Source organism: Emydura macquarii, unplaced genomic scaffold, assembly GCF_026122565.2.
Source record: "Emydura macquarii macquarii isolate MOO-44397 ecotype Brisbane River unplaced genomic scaffold, CSIRO-AGI_Emac_v2 contig_2768, whole genome shotgun sequence".
Classification (NCBI taxonomy): domain Eukaryota; kingdom Metazoa; phylum Chordata; order Testudines; family Chelidae; genus Emydura; species Emydura macquarii.
Window position 1 is genome coordinate 45250260 of NW_027132905.1, and position 23209 is coordinate 45273468.

Genomic DNA, 23209 nt, shown 5'->3' on the forward strand with positions numbered 1-23209 from the left:
CGGAGGAGGGGGTAATGACGTCAACAAAAAAAAAAGGAGCCCACAAACTGTGATATGCTGCATTTTTTCCAGGGGGATCGCAATGAAATCTTGGGAACCAAATGCTGAGCAGCATTGGGAAGGGGAGGATCTTTCTCTTGGCTGAGTTTGCATGAGGAAGCATTTGGGCACACACTGGGTTAGATGGTCGGGTCTGGGCTCCCCTGCATTTGGTAATGTGATAGCCTGGACCCAGACCTTGCAGCGGAAGGTGGGCTCTAGAAGGGAAACTGCAACATTATCGAAGATTCTGCTTCTTTATTCTTTTGCATTTTATTTATGAAATGGCACGGGGCGCTGCCATCTTGATTAGAAGGTCGTCTGCTTTTACTGTGCATTTGTTTGCTATTCTCTACATCAGAACGGAGCTCCTGCTAGAAAGAATCTACATCTCCTGCCGAGGCAGTCCATGGTGCTACTCAGTCCCTGCTTTCATCATTTTCTCTATCTGAAAGCTAGGGGTTTTCTGTAAAACAACTTTTCATGTCTATTTAACTGTTCACTGCAGTTTCTCTTGTAACCACTGTTCACCAAGACAGCAGAGTTGTATGATGAGCTGGTCCGATGAACTGTCCAGGGGGATCCAGTCAGGACAAACCAAGTCAGCTGGCTGCAGCCTGGGATGTACATCCATCCTCTTTCCTATAGGAACAGCAGTGCGGCTGTGTCTCAGCAGCTCCTGTAACCGTATCCGGCAACGGTTACAGGAAGCAGGCGCACAAAGCCTGACCACGTAGCTTTGCCCTACGATGTTTCTTGTTCAGAATTTTTGGTGCTTTCAGGTAATTTTACTATCCAAATCCCTTCTCTGCCCTTAAACAAATTCTTTCCACAACACACACAAAGCTTCGGTGCTTGTGAAAGGTGCTGCCCTAGAGACTGAAGACCTACTTATCCACAGAGTGGCTCCAGCATTTGCAAAGTCCAGCTTCTCCCTGCTGCTCTGCCAGCTTTGATCAACCCCGACCTAGAGGGCCACCTGCCAGGGTGAGGGCCCCATTTTCCATTCCCTGTTTGATTCTTGGGCCTTCTGAGATTGCCAGACAGGGTTTCAGTTGTGATGGAGACACAACCCTTTGTTATTAAAGGGCTTCTTCTTAAAAGCAAATGCTGCAAGAATCACACCGGTCCTGCCAGGGGAAGAAAGGCATGAAGAAGCTTGCCCACAGCACACCATCTTGTATCACCCCATCAGGGTGGAGATTCCCAGAGGCATCATGATTTCTCTTCTCCTTCTAAAATGGAATCTCAGTGGGAGGGAATTTGATCGAAGAAACGGAACTGGCCCCACGTCTGCTCACACGTCCTTTATGAATGCCATGCGGTACCTAGCCTTTGATGTGGAGACCGAAGGAATGGTCCTTGTCAATCAGTGCCAATGTCTGGTCAACTGGTTGTCTAATAAATGCTTGCAAATTTATTGGTCACTGTAGAACAGTCTTGGGCAAAACCACATAATCAATTAACTGGCACTCAAGTCAAATCTGACTGGTTCACTCAGTCCACAGATAAACTGCGTAAAAAATCCATGTCCTGTTAAACAGGATATCTAGTGTTTTGCTTTTTCTTTTCCCTACTGGGAAGTTTTTCAGTCTTCAACAAAGTCTGTACACCAAGAGACCCAAGTTTTCACTCTGCTGCGTTGTCATCTTAGCTGGCTAGAGACCCACGCCCACGGCCTCTGTCCTTGCTTTGCCGAAAGGTTCCTTCTAGCCTTGCTCATCTCTTCTTGTGAGGCCACCCTCAGCCAGAGGACCTTCCGGTTCTCAGATGGAACATTTCCTCTTGAACAAGCTGCCAAGGGAATAATCTCCCCTCTTCATCGCTAATGTCTGATCTCATGGCCACATCTGGATTTCTGATGCCACTAGTGAGTTTTGGTAGATTTGCCAGGTGTCCATCTGTGAGCTCTTTGCAAAAGTGGCATCAGAGGTGGCCCTGGCTCTCTTGTCTCCAGCTGTCTGCAGCCTCCAGCTCATCTGAACACCTGCATCTGAACACCTTGGTCAGGGCTAGTGAATAAGGGGTGCTCCATGCCCAAACGAGCACAGGGTATTGGCATTAAGATACTGTTGCTTATGGTAGAGGTGGGATTGGCTGAATGGGCAGAGCTGAGTGTGGCCTGCCCTTTATCCTGGTAAAGTCTGTAGCTGAGGGGAGGCCCGCATAGTGGGTAGCCAACATGGATGTGAGCAGAGGGGAACAGGGCAAGGGGTCGGAACCTTTGAGAGAGGTGCCAAACAAGGTGATCAGCGAGGAAAGCGTGTAGCTGCCAGGGTAAAGGGCTAATCCCACCTGCTCACTTGCTGTGACCAGCCTTTCCCTGTTCCTCCTTATCCTCCACAGTGAACCAGGGCCCCATCACTGGTGAGAGTAGGTGGCCCTTTCTGGGATTACGGAGGGTTGGCAGGTCAGGGCTCCACTCGTGTGTGTGTGTGTTGGGGGGGGGGGGGGGTTCTGCTGACTCCTCGAGGTACCATGCTGCACCCAGCTAGGCTTCGCCTTAGTGTCCATGGGGGCCTGGTGTGGAACTGATCCCCTTTGTGGTTTTCCCAAACACACTGGCTGTGACTGCACAGCCACTTGATTGTCTCTCTCCCCAGCATCATCGAGCTCCCAGCACAATCCCAGAGGCTCGCTGTGCGTTGCAGATGTCTGGCTGTCCAAAGAGGGCTGGAGGAAGCATGAATGCTGGGCGAAAGGCTGTGATGTGGGGAACTTCATGCCAAGGTCACAGGTCAATTCCATTCCAGGAAATAGGGCAGTGAGTTCTCCCCCAGGTGCGCAGTTGAAGAGCTAAGAAAGTCTTTGTGGGAGCTCACACTAGCCCCATGTGAGCGGAAGGGCTCAGTGGCTAATGATACACCAGAGAAGGGCTGGTAAGGAGCTGGACAGGATGAGTCTTTCCCATGTTGAGCCTGTCCCAAGGTTGCGATGCCAATCAAACCTACTGCTGAGCCCAGCACTGTAGGGCAAAGGCCTCTTCAGTGCTGCCGTGATCCATCTCACACTGCTGCTTGCAGTTCTCCTGCTCACCCGTCCGTGCCTGTCCCCCCCACCCGCAGAGGAGCTGTCTTCTCCAGTGCTGCTGCTGCTCTAAAACACTTTGGGCTCCTCCTTGGTCCAGGAGCCTGCCAGCCCTGCCAGTCGGAGCAGGGACCGTGGCTGAGGCTGTTCTTACCAGCGCCGCGTCCCTGAAGGTCTCACTCGAAGGACCAGCCTTGCTGACACCCCAGCTAGCAAGAAAATGCTCAACGGCAGCGAAAGCAGAAATCTCTCTGAGAATGCTGTGACCCGTTCCCTTCCTGGTGCCCAGAGGTTTGGCGGTGGGGTCCAGCCAAGGCTTTGCTTGGTCCTCGGTCACGTGGGAAGCTTCTTGCCTTGAACTGCCCCCTCTCGCTTCCCTGGTTTCTATTTTAGATGTGACCTGCCTCCAGCCACTGGGTCTGGCACCTTTTCTAAAGGAACTTATGCCAGCTTGCTGGCCGTGTCATGTCACCCGGGATCCAGTGTGCTTGATCTCTAGCTCCGTTCTTTCCTCCGATACTTTGCTGTGGCAGACGGGGGGGGCGCAGGGAAAGTTAGACACCAGGAATGAGCAACCGAGAGAATAATCTACTTTTAAACTGTGAGTGGCCAGAATCCCTTCATCTGGATAGTATGTGACTTACTGCTAGCTGGCAAGCCTGAGCTCACGCTGGAGTTAGTGACTACAAGGCAGGGGAAGTGTGAAATACACATTCCGTGGCAATTTCACATCTTGGTGTGTCAGGAGGTATTTTTTGGATCCCTAAAAGGTTTCAAATCAAAATTTCCAAAGGCAAGACCAGCTTCTGAAAATACTGGAAACAGTTTTTTTTTATATGAGCGTCAGAGGCTGTTTCAACACACTATCCAATTATTTTCATGCTCCTGGGTGCCTCAGCAGTGCGGGGCTAGAGATAATCGGTCGAAATAACACTAACTCAGATCACACAATGCGGTGAAATCAAACTTGCAGTGATGGACTCACTGGAAGACTGATAATTAATCTGTCCTGTCCTCTTTGTGCCAATCTTGCCTAACTCACTGCAGCTCTCAGATGTAGGGTGCTTGTTTCCAGAGCCGGGTGATCCAGAAACTGTTAGCATCGCTGCTGTCTCAGTGATACTGGGGCGTTGGTTGCGGTTTGATCTGGGTGGGAGGGCTCTCTGGCCGTTGTCAATCTCTTGCTGCAGTGGGGCTGCTTGCAGGTGTTTGGGCTGTCTGGAACTGCAGTCACCAGAGCTAATAAATCAACCTCCCCACTGCTTTTTCTTAGGGTTGTTCTTGAAACACCCAAGTCAGAATACCACCTGGGTGGTTCACAACACTGGGTCAGACCAGGAATTACGGTGCTTTACTCCTCTAACCTTCCTGCTGTCTCCTCTGAGTCTCTGGCTGGGGATGAGAGGGTACTTGGATGGTGCTTTATATTTCCAAGGTGCTTTGCCCAGACCCTGGCAGGGGAAGAGGGAGAACAAAGGATTTGCAGCAGGGAAACGCACCCGGCTGCTGCCCCTCTCCTTCTGAAACCTTTGAGTCTTGGCATGTAAACTGATCCCTTTGCAGTTTTTACTGCAACATATTTAGATCCCGTCTTTCCCTTGCTGTCCGGCAGCAAGGAAGCTTGTGGTCTGTTTTGTTTTTTATCAGCCGCCGAAGCAGGGCTGTTGCCTGAAGATTCCCAAAGTTTTGCAGTCCTGTGCGCACGACTGTGACTGTGTGCCTGTGTCCGGCAGCGTAGAGATTCCCAAATTAAAAACCTCCTGCCGCAAGTGCTCCTTGCTCCCACTGTCCTCGTCTCAGTATCTGGATCAGAGCTGAGGCACGTCAGCAGATCCAACCACAGGACTGCAAACCGGGGCCGGGAAGGACGCTGCCTTATTCGCATGATGCTACAAACCTGCTGTGGTGGTGGGGGGGGTGAGAAATGGTGGCCGGCTTTGTGCATCAGTCTAAGCCTGGCCTGCCTCTGCCAACCTCGTCTGTGAACTCTGCTCCTTTTACAGTGCTGGTTTCCTCCATTCCAAGGCTGAGGGAGGCAGCTTCACAGCCTGTGCAGGAGAAACAATCGCTTCGGTGTTAGAAGCGGACTGATAAGGGGCAGAGACACGCCTTTCCCTGAACACACTAACTTCTACAACACTAAATGGCTCTGCCTCAGTTGGGACTTTAGCGTTCAGGAGGACAGAGAGCTCATGCTTCAGCTGGGCTAGTGCTTCTGTTCTGTTACCTACCAATGAGGCTGGCTGGGGATGAGAGGATATTTGGATGGTGCTTTATATTTCCAAGGTGCTTTGCAGACCCTGGCAGGGGACGCGGGAAAGCAAAGGACTTGCAGTAGGGAAGCCCACCTCTTTCTGGAAACCTTTGAGGCTCTGCATGTAAAATTGACCCCCTTGCGGTTTTTACTGCGACATATTTAGATCACATCTTTCCCTTGCTATTAACTCTTCCTTTCCCTTCCTGGTACAAGTCTGTGTTGTGCATGAGCTGGGTGTGCCAGCTGAATGGGGAAAGGAGGGACATATAACCTTTTTTTTGTTGCAGTGTTTCTTTTAACTTGTGCTCTTCTTACTTTTAAGCAAGCTGAAATGGTGTGACGCTAATAATCATGTTAGACACAGCAGCAGATATATATATGTGTGGATGTAATGTAGAGGAATTATTTATGCTCTTAATATAAAAATATAGTAACATAATAGCTGGTGCCAGTGCTCCGGCTTGTTTCACTCTGTCTGTAAAAGGGTGGGGTGGGGTGGGGTGGGGTGGGTGGCTTTAATTATAAGCGCTGCTTGTGACTGTCCAGCATCCAACGCGCGCACAGCTGGTTTGAAACCCGCAGCTTAACGCCTGAGGCTTTTGTGGTAGTAGTGGATGTTCTCTAACAGGACAGTATTCAGTTCTGAAGTGTGCTTTAAACTGCCCCCATACGGAGCAGCAATTGAGTGTCCGATGGCAAGGTCACCTGGACCAACCCTCCCCAAAGGTGCCATTCCAGCTTGTCTGGGTTTTGTGGATATGGGCGGGGTGAACACACATGCTCACTCGCTAGGTCTGACGCACGCCCTTTAAAACAGCCAGTGCCGCTGGTCAGTTGGAAGCTAAATTCTCCGTGCTCAGGAGGGGTAGTGAATGAACATGGGGCAGGAGGCTTTCTGGCCATGCTCGTTCTCCCCTATTCAGGCTGCCCCCTCGTCCCCTAAAGCAGGGTGATTTCAGGGAGACAGGCATCCTCATAGGTGGATCTTGATGCAATGTGAAATGTGTAGGGATCACTTACGCCGGGGTGGATGGAGCCCGAAAACTGGCTGTGTATAGCTTTTTCCAGGGGGCAGAGCAGGCACATGTGGGAAAAATCAGATTATCTGGTCTTGACTGCATGTTGCCTTGTTTTCCCCCCCTTCCTCCCCCACGCTCCATGCTTGTCCAGTTACTGGAATGGCTCCATATGTGCCCCTATTAGTGCATCCAGCACTGACTGCTCCTATCTCCCTCTCCATCCTGGGGCTGACAGTGGTCCCTATGCAGTTCCCTTAGATGGGGTCAAAAATTAGCCCTTTGTGGGGCTTGGTCTGCACGGCTTTGGTCTAGAGTAGCTCCTGCTGGTGGGAGGCAGCTCTTCCAGTCCTGCATACTGTCCCACATCCAGCAATGTTTTATTTAACCGATATATTTAAAAAGTATTTGTACCGTGGAATTGTGGTGGGTTGTCTAGTAATGTTAGAATCACTGTAAACACTACTCAAGATACTAGATTATTGTGCGTGACACCAAGTTTTAAAATAAACGGCCTCAAGGCCCTGACTCTTTCCAACACCAGTTTGACTCCAAAGCCTTTTTTTATCACTTCGCCACTGCTGCTTGAGTATTTATAGCCATGCTCACTATGCACATGGAGCAGCACGGTTCAGAGCCTGTTCTTAACCCCCTGGGGAGGCGGAGAGAAGAGGTCACAGCTCTGTCCTGTCCTTGCTGTGTTTAGATGCTGACGTGGCTGCTTCCTGCACAATGATGTTCTTTCTCCTCTTCCTTCCCATCTGCTTAGATGAATTCCCACTCACTCCTGACTCTATAGCTGAGGGGCAGACTGCACCACTGGACGGGCCACGGAGATGAGTGCCGTAGAAGGGGCAGGATTTTGCATACGCTAACAATGCTAGCTGACTTAAAACAGTCAGAAGACTGGACTTTATTCACAGTCAAACCAAGAGCCCTTCTTCTGCACTCTCCTCCCCTCGGTCAGTGCGGAGACCTGAGGCGCTCATGTGCTGGACTCATTATGTGGCCGCTCTTGTCCTTACTGACAATAAATCTCTCATATCAATATGGGGGAAGGGAAATAATTTCTCTCACTGCTTCCACTGTCTGGGAGATTGGGGCCCTCTGCCTGGGCGAGGTGTAGGGGGCAGTGAGGCTCCAGCGCTGCAAGGTCTACAAGAAGAAAATGAGGGGGAGAGCTAACCCAAACGGTAGCTTAAATCCCAGTCCTGGGCTCGAGATTGGATGACTCTGAAAGTGATGAACGACTGTAGAATCTTCCAAGTTCTCCAGTGAGAAAGTTCCAAAAGTCAATGAGCTGGACACAGCGTTCAGGCACAGAGAGGAGCTGTCCACAATCAAACCCTTTGCCCCCAAACCATAGCAAGATGTGGCAGTAGGAAAAAGCAATCCAACCGACCACATGTGGATGACTTGGCTTTGTTCTTTGTTGCTCTGGACGCTTTGTGTGTGGTGGGTATTTCTCTGGGATGGGTGAGTTCCACTGACGTGTCGTCTTGTTTCATTTCTATCCCCGTCCAGCTGGGTACGTCTGCATCAGCTCCACAGATGGAGCTTGGATCTGGATGCTTTGGTTGGGTGTAAGTGTGCAAGCATTAAAGGGTAACGGTAGACTTGATACGCACAGCATCTTGTTCTAAGCCCTCTGGAATCTAAGCAGAGGGAAGATTTCTGGTCACTGATAAGCTGGCTTGCCTCTCCTAAGACATGTCCAGCCTGAGAACATTTACTATCATGTTGACTGATGCAGATCTTGTTTAGCCTGATAAGTGAAACTAGTTGGATAGCTGAGCATTTGTCCCATACTTGCAGATGGCTTTTAAAAAGAGAGGAAAATTTCAGCTGATGACTCTATCCTTTAAAATGCAATGATCTTTTAGAATTAACCTGTTTGTTTTAGACAAATTTGTCTTGTTGCTGTATAGTGTCGCTGTATCACCCCATTATTCGTGAGAGAGAATGGTATGTTTCTCAATGGATTTAAAAGGTATATAGCATAAATCCCCATACATCAGAGCACAGAATCAGGGAATTCTGGTATCTACTCCGTTCTGCTTCCTGTATGACCTTGGGCAAGATACTTCTCATTTCTGTGGGTTCCAGTGTACCCCAACAGGGGTGTTGAGACTAAATTAGTTGTTGTGATGTTTTGGGGTCCTCTGCTAGCAGGCACTATAAAAAAGTAAAATATTTATCTAACAAGTTGATGCTCTTTCTATGTAACTAGAGGACTACATCACCCTGCTCTGAACTCGCTCTCTTTAAAATCGGAGAATCCCTAGACTTCTGACATTCTAGCCAATGGGACTGCCGTATGCAAATAGATTGCGCTGATGTCACATCCTGGCACTCTCTAGCCCATTATTCCGAATGGTATTGGCAATTAGCTTCTCGCCACCCCTCATTCTTCTCTCCTGTAGTTTTTAACAGTTTTGTTTACCAACCCTGCAGGAGAGCCTGGGGATATCTTGTGTCAGAGTTCAAGAAAGTAAGTTTTTTTTTTTTTTTTTTTTTTCTTGTGACATCTTTCAAAAATACAATTTTTAAAAGTCCCAGGAAACTAAGTTTGTGCATGTCCTGTGATTCTGGTATATTACTTTTTTTTGTAGTGTTATTAGAACAGAACTGTGTGCGCTCCATAGTCAACCCTGTGTGTCTGATGCTACATAGATCACCCGAGCTATGTGTACACATCCTGGGGTTCTGATGACCATGGGCACTTCAAAATTGCCAGGAGAAATTGAAGAAGGCAGAAACGGGAGTAACCTTGTTGTTGTTTGTTAAGTTGATTTAGAGGGCTATGAATCAATGCAAAGGTAGGTGGTAGAATTGTGACATCTGAGGCAGCTCTGCCAATTGCATAGTTTATTTGTAAAGCATAATCCTGTGGGTAAAAGTGCTCGGAATGTTGTCTTGTCTTACATTTGTTAACAAAAACGAAACACAACCCTATGGCATGGCTGTCCCAGCTATGACAGGTTCCTATTCCATATAGCTGTAAGAGCTTTAGTTTACAATATCTGACATCGGTATTTTTGGTATACCTGTTTGTAACTGTAAATCTGCATCTCCTCTTGTGTTCGTAGGCCTGGAGCCCTGTCCTCGGTGTGTGTGTGTGTGTGTGTGTGTGTGTGTGTGTGTGTGTGTGTGTGTGTGTGTGTGTGTGTGTGTGTGTGTGTGTGTGTGTGTGTGTGTGTATAAAATAAAGCAATGTGAGCCAATCAAACAACGTGCAAAACCAGGGAACACAATTCCCCCCGCATGGCTCTGCTAGTGCACATCAGTCATGAACTGCAACACCTAGAGAAGGAATGGAGGAAGGATGGTTGAGGCACTAGCCTAGGACTTGGGAAATCTGGGTTCAAGTCCCTGTTCCTCCATAGAGTACCTTAGTCTGTTTGTGCCTCACTGCCATATCTGTACAATGAGGTCACCTGCACTTCTCTGCCTCACAGGGGTATTGTGAGGCTAATATGTTGAGGGTTGTAAGGTGTTCAGATACTACAGTAGTTGGGGCCATAAAAGTAACTTGGCTGGAGCTAGCTAGAGACCCTAGCTACTAGTGAACAAGAGCCCACCGCATTAATGGTCAGGATATTTGTATGACCGGAGGTAAGGTTTTAACTTTGATCACTAGAGATGGAAGAGAGTGTATTCACCACCTCGCTCCCATGAACATCCTCGCAACCCCAAGCATACGCAGTTGGTACTGTATCTTTATGCACTTCATAAGTCATTCCAGCTGTCAACATCTGGTCAGATTCTTAGCTGATCATTAAACCAACGGAGTTGCACCAATTTATACCAGCTGAGAATCCGGCTTACCAACTCCTTTGAGCCCCATGCTACAATGTAAATTGATGGAATCCCCCGAGGGAATATTCCACTGAGTCTAAACATCAACTTGTCTTTTAGATCTTCCATTTTGACACTGAGAATACTCAAGTATTGATAGAGACGTGATAATGGATCAGTTAGTAGATGTACTAAAAATGTGTACCCCTCATGTCGGTTTCCTGGAACCAAGAAAAGTCTGAGTTCCCTTGCTAATCAGCAACAGTTAACCTTATAGTCCTAGGCCTGTGCGTATATTGCAATGGCCTAAATAAAGTAGTTAATCACATTGGCTACTGCTGCGTTTAACAGCAGCAAAAAGCAATACTTCTAAATACAAGCGGAGCAAATTGGCGGCTCTCTAACTTAACCTACTACGAGTGCTATGATCCGTGCTGAGAGTCAAGGGAGAGAGTTGAAGGACAAAGGTGATGGGACACTGTTGAAGTGGGCAACAGTGTTGCTTTACCATGAGATCTTTTCCTATAGAGTAAGACCTTATGTACATATGTCAGTCAGTTGAACCTGTTTAAAATTGCACCGTTAATTAAACTAGCTTGCTTAAAACCAGTACAGACTTCTGTGGTGGACACGTCTTTCAGCTTAAGCGTGGCTTATTTTGGTGTCGCTTGAATCAGTTCCTAATTAATTTAGGCTAAAAGTGTCCACACAGGCATTTGCACTGGTTTTAAGTAAACCAGTTTAAAATCGCACCTTTAGTTAAACCGGTGCAACTGACTCATGGAGATCAGGCCTAGCACCTTACTTTGTGTGAACTCCTTTAAATGGTTTGTAGCCAGCCCCTGCACTGACTGGAGGCACGTGGACGTGATGGTTTTCTCTGCATTGCTGGACTAGAATGTCTGTGGGATGCACTTGTTCACATTGGTGCTGCTGGGTGCCAGCTTCTGATTAATTTGGTGCTGTCTCTCTTGTGTAGACTGATTAGGCATTGGCACAACGCTCTCGTCCCTGCCAGGCATGCTAACCCACACTCCGCTGCACAGCTGAGCGCATGGAGATTTATGTCGCTTTGCGCTCCTGGTGCACCTGTCCAAGCTCAGTGAGGAGTTGATGCTGTAGTTTATGCCTTGCTGAATATCTGTCATGCATGTCATTTACAGGTATCTTTCTGGGGATCCGGTTGCTCTGTTCCCCAATGGCTCCGGGATCAGCTTCCCTTACGCCGCTGCTTCGCCGTCTGGTTTTATGCCGACGCCCACCCGCATCCTCCAGCTGACGAACCGGCAGTTCTTCAGATCCCCCCGCAGGGCTTCCTCTTCCTCACTCCCTGGACGTCTGAACAGGGCCCTCTCGCTGGGCACCATCCCTTCCCTTGCCAGGACAGGTAAGGCGGGCACCGCGCTTCTAGACCCGATGGAGCGAAAGTGTATCTGTGTTAAAACTCAACTGGGAGTGGGTCGTGGAACCTTCTCCACGATAACGTGACTGGCCTATTGCCTAATAGGTTAGTAGGTCTAACTAGAGGCTTTTGTCCTGCACCTTATGATGTTGCTTGTACCAGAGCAAAGGGAGTGATAAATAATACCTAGCTGGAAAAAATAACTGCATGCTGGTGGGCAGTAATGAATTGGGCATGCACCGTCTCTCCAGGCAGGTCTTACATGAGGTATCTCATAAATTCTATAGGCACAGCATTGATAGCATAGTTCTCACCTGGAAGGTGTTCAGCCTGCCAGTTTGGTGTAACCGATTCTTTAAAGGCAACAGAGAGCCTGTAAGTTAGTGCTCATGCACATGAGACAGTGTTTCTTTCATTTGAGGAACCCTAAAAACTCTTTCAAATGGGAGTGCGAACCCCTTTGCATATCTTAGACAAAGCCTGCGGACCACAGGTGAAAAGCCACTGATATAAATTAATTCTTAGAGCCTATGTGGCAGCTGTTGATCAGGATTATGTGTAAATGCTTCTAAATGATCCTGGTGTGGTTGCAGTCCCTGTGGTGCAGAAGACTACCATCCAATGGTCTGTCATGGCTGATGCTCAAGCAATTGATTTTAACACTAGGCAACTAACTTTGGTGTCATCACCAGCTTGGTAGAGCAAAGAAGCCTGGGCTTTGCATGCACTTTCTGAATGTATTGCAGCCAATGATGGTGTTTAGGGAACGGACACAGGCAGAAGGTGTCAAAGGAGATGGGAGTGGGAAGGTTTCGTGGACCCTAATTTTCAAGGCTTTGTGAAAAGAGGAGGTTTCAGGCATTGGAGGCATCATGAAATAAGCTGCAAAACCATGTGTGGGGAAGAGAGATAAAAGGAACAGTGAGGCAAGGGCAGTGGGAGGGATCGACAGTGGGCGCGTACGAGGAAATGGGATCAGATATGTGGGTGGGGGAAAAAAATCATGAGGAGCCTCAAAGGTGAGGTAGAAGAATGTGAACATGATGTGGTGCCAAAAAAACCAAAGCCCCAGGGCAAGATTTGTCAAAAGTGACTGGTGATTTTAGGGTGCCTAACCTGATGCACTTCAAAGGGGCTTGACTCCGAAAGTGCTGAACAGCCAGCCATTGAAAAAAGGCCACTTCAGGTGGTTTCAAGCTGGCCATCCAAAGACGTGAGTCGCTATTGAGAACTCTTTGTCCAGGATGTCCGTGAGGGAGCACAGGGTCTGAGGAAACTTCTTGTGCAGCTCTTAACTGGGTAGATTAGTAGCTGTGAGTGGTGGCCATGGAGCTGGGAAGTAGGAATAAAGACCACTTTCTCCACTGATTAACCTGCTCAGTGTTTCCGTTTAGAGGTTCTCTTTGTGTTTTCAATATAGTTCCATCTCCCAGCAGTGGACTAGATTGAAAGTAATTGGTTCTCAGCAGCTGTAAACACAAAAATGTGAGGAGAGGATTAGTCACTCAGATTTGTATTTTCAAAAGTGTCGCTGTGTTTCCTTGAGAGCCTTTCAACGCAGAGCACTTCACGAGCTACACACACAGGGTTACTTTGCCCATTGCTGAAATGAAAGGCTGCTGTTGGAATGCCTCAGCCACACGTCACGGCTGTAACAATATCAGGGGTAACTCCACCTGGGTTCCTCTCTCCTTTGCTCCACTCCAGGAGCGCCCAGTTGGGACTCAGAACTCCTGCCATCACCTGTCTCTGGGTAGCAACCCTTTTCTCACTGCCTTCTGAGTAGGGGTTTTAAGGCTGCATTGCTCCGTGCCTTACACTGATATACCACCAGCAAGCCAGTCTGCCTACCGGCCGGCACCTATACTTGGCTTTCTCTCCGAAGGCTATGACAGGTGTGATTTACCAGTAATCTAAATTGCTCTTCTAAGCAAACATACTTGTTCTTAAAGGAAAAGAATTACAGAGAAAACACAATGTAAACAATAAATTTAAACATACCAGGAGTCACCCATCAGTCTTGTGTCTTTCCAATTCTTCCGCAAGGGCTGGGACCCTCCCTGGGACAGAAGGCCCTGTGGTGTTTAAACTCAGCCTTTGTCGTCTCTCTGGAAAACCCAGTTTGAACCAGTGTTTGCAAACCTCTTCCAGGGGAGATACATCTCTAGAGTTGTTTAGTCTGTGACTCACTTTCATCACCTCCACCCCCCATTCCTTTTAGTTCCTGGAGGAGCTGTGGTAACCTTTCCCCATGAAATAGAACACAATCATACGTAAACCGTTCATAAATTTAATACAGCCGCCCCCAAAGATACTGCATGTCTCAACAGCATCTTAAGTTGGGGAATTAAAACTATTACAAATGGATAAAAGGAAATGTTCTTTCACATAATGCGCATCCTTAAACGGTGGAATTCACTGCCACAGCATGTCACCCGGGCCAAGAACTTGGGAAGATCAGAGAGGGATGTTGGACATTTCATATGGATAACAAGAAAATCCAAAGTTGTTATAGTTAAAACTAACAGAGTATTGGAAGGGAAATAAAACTTCATGTTTCAGAGTTCAAGTCAATCTCTATCGGAGGTTAGGATGAAACTTTTTTTGGCGGGGACGGATGACCCTACATTTGCCTTCTGCAAGGTTTCTTGCACCTTTCTCTGAAACTGGTGCTGGCCACTGTCTGAGAGACAATACTGGATTAGATGGACAATGGGTCTGATTCAGCCTGGCAATTCCTGTGTATCCAACATCTGGCATTACACGTCTTCAGAATGGCTGCTGGCATTTCCACTCAAGGGAATCTCCTTCCCCCATGGGCTGCAGTGAAGAAGAAAAGCAGCCCTTTCTGAGTGGGAGCCAGAAAATGTGGCTTTTCTCTGCTTTTCTCCTATGGAGAAGAATTCTCTGGTTTGGACCTGGGGAGCATTAGCTTTTATCCTTGATTTCGATTGGATCCATTTTCATCAACTTTTGACTTCCTGTTTGAAAACTCCCAAGAGCCTGGGCTGGGCTTAGGACACTGAATCCAACCACCTTTGAACATTAGGCAAGTTCTGATCTGTCTCCGAGCTTTTCTGTTCCTCATGCTCTCCATGATCAGCATGTCTTATCCTGTTGTTAGCTGTCTGTCACATGAGACATGTTTCTAGTTAACAGGCCGATGCTGTGTCTTTACATTCAAGCAATGACTCTACCCAGTGAGAGGTCAGCATCCTCTATTGTATCGCAGGAAGTAACAATTCTTCTTTGCTCTCGGGGCAGGGATTGAGTTGAAACTCTTAATGAAGCAATAGGACAGGTACTAACAAGGTGGTGTAGTTCTGGCGACATTTCGTAACTCCTTGACTTTCCCACCCATCTTCATTTACAAAGTTTAAAATGCCAATCCTCTGAGTGGGCAGAGAAGTCTGCTCCTGTGTGTGGATTTGTGTGAGGATGCGTTTGGTGTGTGACATTTACCATAAGGCAACTTCCAGCCTGCAGTATCCCAAAGTATTTTAAAAAGTCTATATGCTCACTCAAGCCATCTCCAGGATGGCAGGCAACAGCCTACAAGTCCACAGGATGCTATGCAACAGGGATGACAAAGGGAAATTTTAGCCCCTTATTTCTATTATAAAAAGAGAGACTAGAATTGAAGGTCTTAATTTGAAAGACATGTGCACACAAAATAACCTCCCTTTATAGCCAGTGTCTGTCTCAGCAACATGCCAAGAGCAAAGGCAGTGTGGCAGAGTCATCCTTTTGGGGATTTGAACCTGTGGACCCAGGGAGTTGTGTTTATCACAGATCTAATAATTAGACCATTAAGCCCATTCCTCCATAGGGTACTAGAGGCAGGCTGCGAAGTGCAATGTTCATTTATCAACTGTCAGCTTGAGTCTGTTTTTGAAAAGTGGTTCTTGCTTAACAATCTCCTGGTTTTTAAAGCTTCAGTTTTCTCTGACTCAGGGCGCGTCTATACTAAAAATGCTGTCATGGCACAGCTTGCACTATGGGTTCTCCCGTCAGCATAGGTAATCCACTTCTCCAAGAGGCAATAGCTCAGTCAACAGGAGAATTCTCTCGTCAACCTAGCGCTGTCTACACCAGGGGTTAGGTCAATTTAACTGCGTTGCTCAGGGGTGTGGATTTCCTAGTGTAAACCCAATTTCCTAAAGTAGACCAGGGCTCAGTCTTGCCTGCCCTTTCAGAACTCCAGGTATTTAGAAGATCACCCTGGACTCTCGTGCGCTCACCTGTCCATTCAGAGCTCCTGGCAGAACTCCTTAAGATGGATCTCCATGAAATACAATGTTTGTTGTAAAGCAGGAAATAACCAGCTTGCTAACCTCTCTCCCCAACCCGCTCTAATGCATAGTGCTCTGAGAGAAACACTGCCTCAGAATGTCTGAGTGGGGCTAAATCTTGTCCTCCTCAACATTTGCACGCGCGAGGGGGTGATGGTCTGAGTCCCTTCTCAATGGGGGCATATAGCTCCCATTAACACTGTCAGGACCTAGATTTTCAAAGCCTCCTAGGACACTCTGGTCTCCAATTCCTAGTTAATGTCTCTTAGGATAGCTTGGAAAATCTTAGCCTCCATGCTGTGAGGAGAGGGAACTTCTTCAGGAGCCGAGTGGCAATCAATTTAGTGTGGGTCCTTGCCCTCACTGGGAACCCTGTTCCAGTGGAGCTGTTGTGGGAAATCAAATTGCCTTTGTTTGGGGGTTGAGGGGAGAAAACAAATATTTCACCCCCCAAGTAGTTGATGTATTGGGTTTTTTTGCAGAGGGGGAGGGAAGAAGCTTATTAAAAGTCAAACCCTTTAGACTGGGGCATTCCTGTCCTCCTCAGCAACAGAAGTGAAAAACACAGTGCTCAAATCTGTCATCTGGGCCATTGTGCTGTAACTGGAGCCAGAGGAGTCTTGGGAAACTTACAGCAATCAGCAGGGTCTTGTGTTCCAGAGCCAGATGCACTCTGGTAGTATTCTGAGAGTCCCTGAGCGCTTTTAAACACTTTAACAAGTGCACCAGCCTGTGGTCTCCATTTCACTGTTGAGATCCGGGTCTGTCTCGATTTAAATGTACCACTTCCAACACACCTGCGTTTTCAGAGAGAGAGTCTGTCTGTGTGTGTCTGTCATGTGCAGAAGAGCCAGGCAGCACTAATTATGACAGTGATTGTGGAAGGAAGAATAGGGCTGTCTTTGTCTTTAAAGTTACTGAACAAAAAGGGCCTAAATCACTACATTAGTTTCTCCTAGTCTGAGACCGAGAAACTTGTTACTGGATGGCAAGCCGGGCATGAATCTACAGTAATCTACGGCCATTGCTAGCAGTAACTTGTTGTGTTAAACTAGCCCTGATTTATCAGTTTCTCACTGGTGTACAACTGCTTGAGGTAGGCTGCTTTTTCTCACTACAGATTGATGGGGCAGAGGATTGGCCCGTCTCCTAAGTCTGGTTTTATGTGCATAAACACAGCTGTAGCAGCAACTCGACAATCCCCCACTCACCCTGCATTGTCCCGCTTGGCTGGGAGGGCCTCTGACAAGGGGCTGTGTGATGCAGAGAAGATTTATAAGGCTAATGAAAGATTCTCTCTTACCAGTGCATTAAACCCCCGCCCTAAAATGTTCTTGAAACCAGCAAGCACATGCCACTCTCCAGCCAAGGAAAGCTCTGCCCTGCCCTGCCAGTGACTGATTACCAAAGCGTCGGAGGCCAAACCACTGATGGGTTCTAGAATTACACCACAGCGGTAAGAGCAGCCGAGCGCTTTTGTTTAGTTTGTCCCGCGTTTCTTTGGCTCATGCTACCAGCAGCTCTCCTGGATCCATCAGGATCCACCTGGGAACAACAGGTGCAAATCTGCCATGCAGCTGTGATTTCCCCCGGCCCGCTCCACCATCCTTGTGTGGTCCATGCTTCTGGGTGGCTTTGCAGCTCCAGGTTGAGGCACAGGGGCCGGGCAGAGTGTAAAAGCCTGCCCTGTCCGAGCTGCGTCTCTTCTGCGCATAAGAAGGTTTTTGGTCTCCAAAGCCATTTGGCACCTCGAAGGATATTTATTTTAAGTAGCTTTGTCACAAAGGGCAATGTAAGGACTGAGGTTTTGGTTATAACACTTGGCTCTCCTGGCTCTAGTAGCTTTCTCTGATCTTCGCTATCCCGTTCTCATAGTTTCCTGCCTGAGACGGAGACAGAAATTCATGTGATTCTGTCACTAGAATGGGAATCTGAAGGGAGAGGGTACAATCTTGTCTGTACCTTCCATCCTTTAAGATCTTGACAAGTCACCCTGTGCTGCAGTGGCACGGCAGGAAATCTGGGCCTAATGGCCCTTGGCTCTCTGGAAAGGTGGTGAGGGAACTACATGCAAGCGGTTGCTGGGGGATGGTCCTGATGTTTTCTAAAATAGCACTGTGCCAGCCATGCATTTCAGGTGCTATGGGGGCCAGACCCATCAAAATGCCAAATCGGGGGACTCTCCAAGCATAGGAATTAGAACCTAAAGATCCTTGCTTGGTCGATCCTTTGCAATCCTAGAGAACCAGAAGGATCTCTTGAGCAGAGGTGGGGTCCTGAAAGGAAGGGGCACCAAAATAAAGCCCTGTAAGTTACTGAAAAATGGTGCTGTGCAGCACAGAGTGGTAGAATCTTCTTCTGGTGTCAGGTAAGCCACAAGTCCCCTTGCCTGCTTCATTCTTTTTCCTCTTCCTGCTGCCTTCTCATGCCCTCTCCCCAGCTCCTTGTCAGGCCAGCAGCTTCACAGTTCATTTAATGTACAGAGCAACTCAAACAAGGATAAAGATCCTCTTGGGGAAGCACCAAGGGTCACAGATTTGTCCATAGCTATAGAACAAAGGCGCGTGCTGAGCTCAGCACCCTATATGTTTCTCTCTCTCCTCATCCCCAATAGTTTAACCCTAGTTTGGCCAGTCAATGAAATGCAGCCACTTCTAGGGAGAAAGGTGACAGTTGTTCAACACTACCCTGCAGGGCAGGGAATGAGAAGGGATAACTTTAAATTGAAACTGGAGGGCACTTTTGGCAGGGTGCTGGGGTGACACTTCACAGGGTCTTAACTGGGCAGGGCTTTTGGTCTGCGCCACATCTGGTGGGTGCTGTGGGAGCCAGTCATGAGGGGGTTTAATGAGGATTTAAGGGAGGGGAAGAAAGGAGGCGCGGAGAAGAAGCAACAAATGGGGACAGGATCCCGCTGATTATGGGACGAGAGCTAGAAGTGGATTAGCCTTAGTCCGTGCAGCTTTTTTGGGGGGCCCTCAGCAAGGGGAAGGCGCCAGCTGTGACTGAATGCCACCCTGCTGCCTGGTCCAGGTGAGTAAGTTGAGTTTGTCTTCAGCAGCATTCCCACTGGTCCCCCTCGGACCCGGGGGAAGCCAGCTCTGTAGAAAGAGGGGTGGTCTGGATTACTGGACACTCAAGCCCCTTAGCTGCAGCGTGACAGCTTGGGGTTATCAAGAGCCCCTTTTAGCAGCGCACACGGCAGTCCTGGGAGGCTGACTGCCGAAGCTGTTGCCTTTAACCCACTACTGCAGCCTCGGCTTGTCGCCTGGGTGAGCGAGGCAGGGCAACGCAGGTACTTTTCTTTGTGCTTGCAACAATATCTAGCATCTGTGCTAAGTTTCTTTGATTTGCCTTTTAGATTCTGGCTATTTGTTCAGTGGAAGCCGCCCGGCATCCCAGACATCCCAGTCCAAGGACTCACCTTTATCAGGTAAGGGGCAAGAACATGTAGTGTAGTGTTGACTCTCCCAGGCTTTGAAATGGCTTGCTAAAACATAACAGACGTTCAACCCTATTTCTTCCCCGTCTCCTCCCTCTTGCCCACTTTCCAGTGAAAGGTCAGTGTAATAGGTAGTAAGATTGCAGTAGTGCCTGGTAGCCTGAACTAAGACTAGCTAGTGCTGTACTTCCACACACTAAGGCAGTCCATACCTGGAAGAATTTACAATTAAGTAGACCAGACAGACATAGGAGGGATTACTGTCCCCGTTGTGTAGATTGGGCCTGGAGCGGTCATGTGGCTTATGCAATGAGCTACAGCAGAGTCAAGAACTGAACCCAGATCTCTTGTGTCCAGCTTGGTACTTTAAACACAAGACCAGCCTGCCTTGAATTTGGACCTGACCTTGCCATGATGGGTCAGGCATGGGAAGAGGAGGAAGAACTGAAGAGGAAAAGCTACAGTGTGATATCCCCATGCTTCCCTTTCTTTCCTTAGCTGCAAAAACAGTGGAAAACATTTAAAAGCTGAGATCACTTTTCGGTGATTTCAAGCTTACCATATGCAGCTCTTTCCCCCTTCAGTTTTTTTGCTGTCCAAGGAACTGACTATTAAACTTTTTTGTCGGCTGTGCCTGTTTGCTGCCATGTCATACCGGTGACCTGTCTGTTGCACTTCTGACCCCAGACGGAACTTCTGGCCCCCGTCTGGATCCCTTGCCTTGCCCTGTGTTGTAACAATAAAAACGCCAGCTGCAGTCTGAGTTATTAACTCCTTGCCCACTCCCCACTTTCCTGGTGCGCTCTTCAAACAAACGACCTTAAAGTACCTGCCAAAATCACTCATTTTAAAGTAAGCTGTATGTAAAATGTAAATTCCAGTGACCAGACCCAAAGTGTGTCTCCGCCCATTAAAAACTTACCTTTTCTCCCCTGTTCTAAGTGTTGTTCTCTCCTCCCCTCCAAAGTTCTCCCATTGTGATGCACCAGCATGAACCATGATGGGACATCACAATTACAGTACCAGAAATCCCAGCTGAGTCTCTTCCATTGAGTTCCATGGTAGATGCTAGTGTGATGGTGCAATAGAAGTAGCTGATCTATGGCTTGGGGAACCTTAAAGCATGGAAAGGGTAAGATTCTAGTAGTGTTTGTGCTGAATTGCCCTGATTAGCCTGGTTGGTTGGCGGGGGCAGACAGTATGCTGGAAGAATCTCATGAACTTTTGCATGTATTCTCCAAAGCAGCTGGGAATGGGGGAGGAGAGCCTGGAAAGTTCCCTGGAGTGGAACAGATAACCCACCCTGCTGTGGGTCTGGTTTGAACTAGGGGGTTGAAGCTTGGTCCTGAAGCAGGCTGCAGGGCTATTAAGAATGAGGGTATTTGAGTGAGTTGAACCTGGGTTGCATGAGGTGAAAAGTTCAGTGAAAGGAGAGTTGACCTTCTAACCTCCTGTTCTGTTGGGCAAAGGTAAATTTAAACCATCTCCATTTAAATGGAGCAAAGTCTTGGGCCTTATTTAGTTAGATCTGTGCAACTTTTATATTTAATCAGTTTATAAATCAACTTAGTTAAACTGGTGCAATTCTCGTGTGTAGACAGAGCCTTAATGGAGTTAACTGAGGACTGCTATGCTGAGCCCTGTTACCCAGGTTCCTTTGCAAAGATAAGAAGTTTTGGGCTCTGGACCTAGGGAATTGCAGAGATGCTGGAAAAAGGAATTACTTTGGAACCCTTCACCCCCTTCCTACCCCGCACCTTCCAATGTGTTGCACTCAAAATAAATGAGTAAAGAACTGTGGTATAGGAGGTGCTCCTGTCACTCGTAGCATGGCAAGGACTTTTTAAAATGAACAGGGACACGCACACACTCTGTTCTGGCAGAGTGATGGGAGAACACACCCCCATATTTCCCAGCCCTAATCCTCTGTCTCTGCTCCGGCGCATCTCAATTTCAGAGAACTACTCCCTGCTGTCTGGAAGCTGTGCCCCATCCCCTATCCCATCCCCAGCACCTTCGGTGGCTGGATCTGTCACCTCCAGCACAGGCTCCTTACGTTACCGCCGGCCCCTCATCAGCCCTGCACGCCTGAACCTGAAAGGGCAGAAGCTGCTGCTTTTTCCATCCCAGAGCGACACCCTGCACACGCCAACCAGCTTGGATGAGCTCACCCACTCCGACAGCAATGTCTTCGCTGCTGAGCTGTCCCCGTTCCCCAAGAAGAACCTCAGCGAGCGGGGAATGCATGGTACGTTCCTGATCTCTTCCCCCAGAGTCTAGCTAGGTCACAGCAGGTCAGCTTGCAAGCTAGGCGGTTGGCAAATGGAGGGGAGACCATCAAGGAAAACCCAACTGGTGCTGTTGGCTCAGTAGCTGAGAGTACATATTGGATCCAATGGCCCTTTGATATTAGAGGGCCACTGTATGACTAGAGCAGTGGTTCTCAACCTTTCCAGACTAGTGTATCCCTTTCAGGAGTCTGGTTTGTACCCCAAGTTCCACCTCACTTAAAAATGACTTGCAGTTGGAATAGTGCTTACGAAAGTTTTTTTTTCATTTTAAGCTGGCAAGTCTGGAACACAAAGCTGTCTTTGAAAAAGTGTTACTGGCTTACCCTGCATGCACAGGGTGATTTTTTTGTCTTCAAATGTCGTTGCAAATGAACCAGCTTCATGCTGTTGTTTGATAGTTTCTCTGCAAAGGAAACACAAAGCTTGAGGTGGATTGCTATTTGGAGTGGTGAATCCAAAACCAATATATTCCTCGCAGAACTAATGATTGGGGGAAGGGGTTTGGGTCATTTTCAATTACTGAAAATTTTCACTGTCCCCACTACTGTGCTTCCAGCTCCTCATTTTAAAAACCTATCCATTTTTATATCACCGCTGCATACACACCATGTCAACTTCAACCTCATCATTAATGTGCTTGCTTGAATCAGTAAATGACCTAAAACGCAGGTCGAATACAGTGCATATATGCACGTTCTGTTACTGTATAATATAATCTATAGAGCAGTACAAACAAGTCATTGTATGACATTTTAGTTTGTACTGACCTTGCTAGCGCTTTTTATGTAGCCTGTTGTAAAACTAGGAAAATATCTAAATGAGTTGATATACCCCTGGAAGACCTGTGAGTACCCCTAGGGGTACACGTGTACCCCTGGTGGAGAATCCCTGTGCTAGAGATCCTGTCTTTCAGATTAAAGGTGGAACTAAGATCCTTTCCATTTGTCATTTGAGATCCCATAATTATTATTATTTATTTTAATATTTTAATTATCATAGGTGCTCTCACATGATTAAGGGTGTTAGCCCAATTGTCTTGGCCACATTCTAGCTTAAATAATTAATTCTGACTTTCTAAATTCATCCATCCATTCCAGTTATGGTATGATTATTTGTTTCACACTGATGATTTATGCCAAATTGCTCCTGAATTTGGCTGTCTTCGCTTCCAGTCCTAATCTCTTGTGCAATGTTGCTCTGCAATGTTTCACCATCCACTTCTGGCAACAAGCTTATGATTTCCATTGCATCTGTTTTCTGATGGTGCCTCTTCCTCTCTTCTCATAGATACGAGGTCAGTCATGGAAAAAGGGAGTATCTGCAGCGATAATTCCATCAAAAAAGAGGATAATTCATCCCATTCATCCACCTGTGTGGTGGATACAACCACCAAAGGAGACGACCCAGCAGGCTGGAGAGGTGGGTGCAAGGCTCTGTGTGCGTGTGCGTGTGCGTGTGAGAGAGAGAGAGAGAGATCGAGAACTGTTCTTTGTGTCCAAGTGACTTGGCCATAATCAAACAAAAATCAGTGGCAGAGCCAGGGGTAGAAGGCAGATCTCTTGCCTCCTGGTCCTGTGTCTTCACTACAAGGCTCTCGTTATTCCTCAGACCATCTGAGAAACACGGAGCTCTCCAGTGTTATACT

The 23209-nt window shown here is 47.7% G+C and overlaps 1 protein-coding gene across 3 annotated transcripts in view; it reads left to right on the top strand.

The window, feature by feature from the left end:
- TMEM201 (transmembrane protein 201) overlaps positions 1–23209 on the top strand; it is a 51801-nt gene that overhangs the window by 23932 nt on the left and 4660 nt on the right. For all 3 annotated transcript variants that reach the window (XM_067567342.1, XM_067567340.1, XM_067567341.1), the window contains exons 7-10: positions 11301–11524; positions 19193–19264; positions 21231–21521; positions 22852–22983. In XM_067567342.1, the coding sequence (XP_067423443.1) occupies positions 11301–11524; positions 19193–19264; positions 21231–21521; positions 22852–22983 (719 nt within the window). The remainder of the gene's footprint in view (positions 1–11300; positions 11525–19192; positions 19265–21230; positions 21522–22851; positions 22984–23209) is intronic.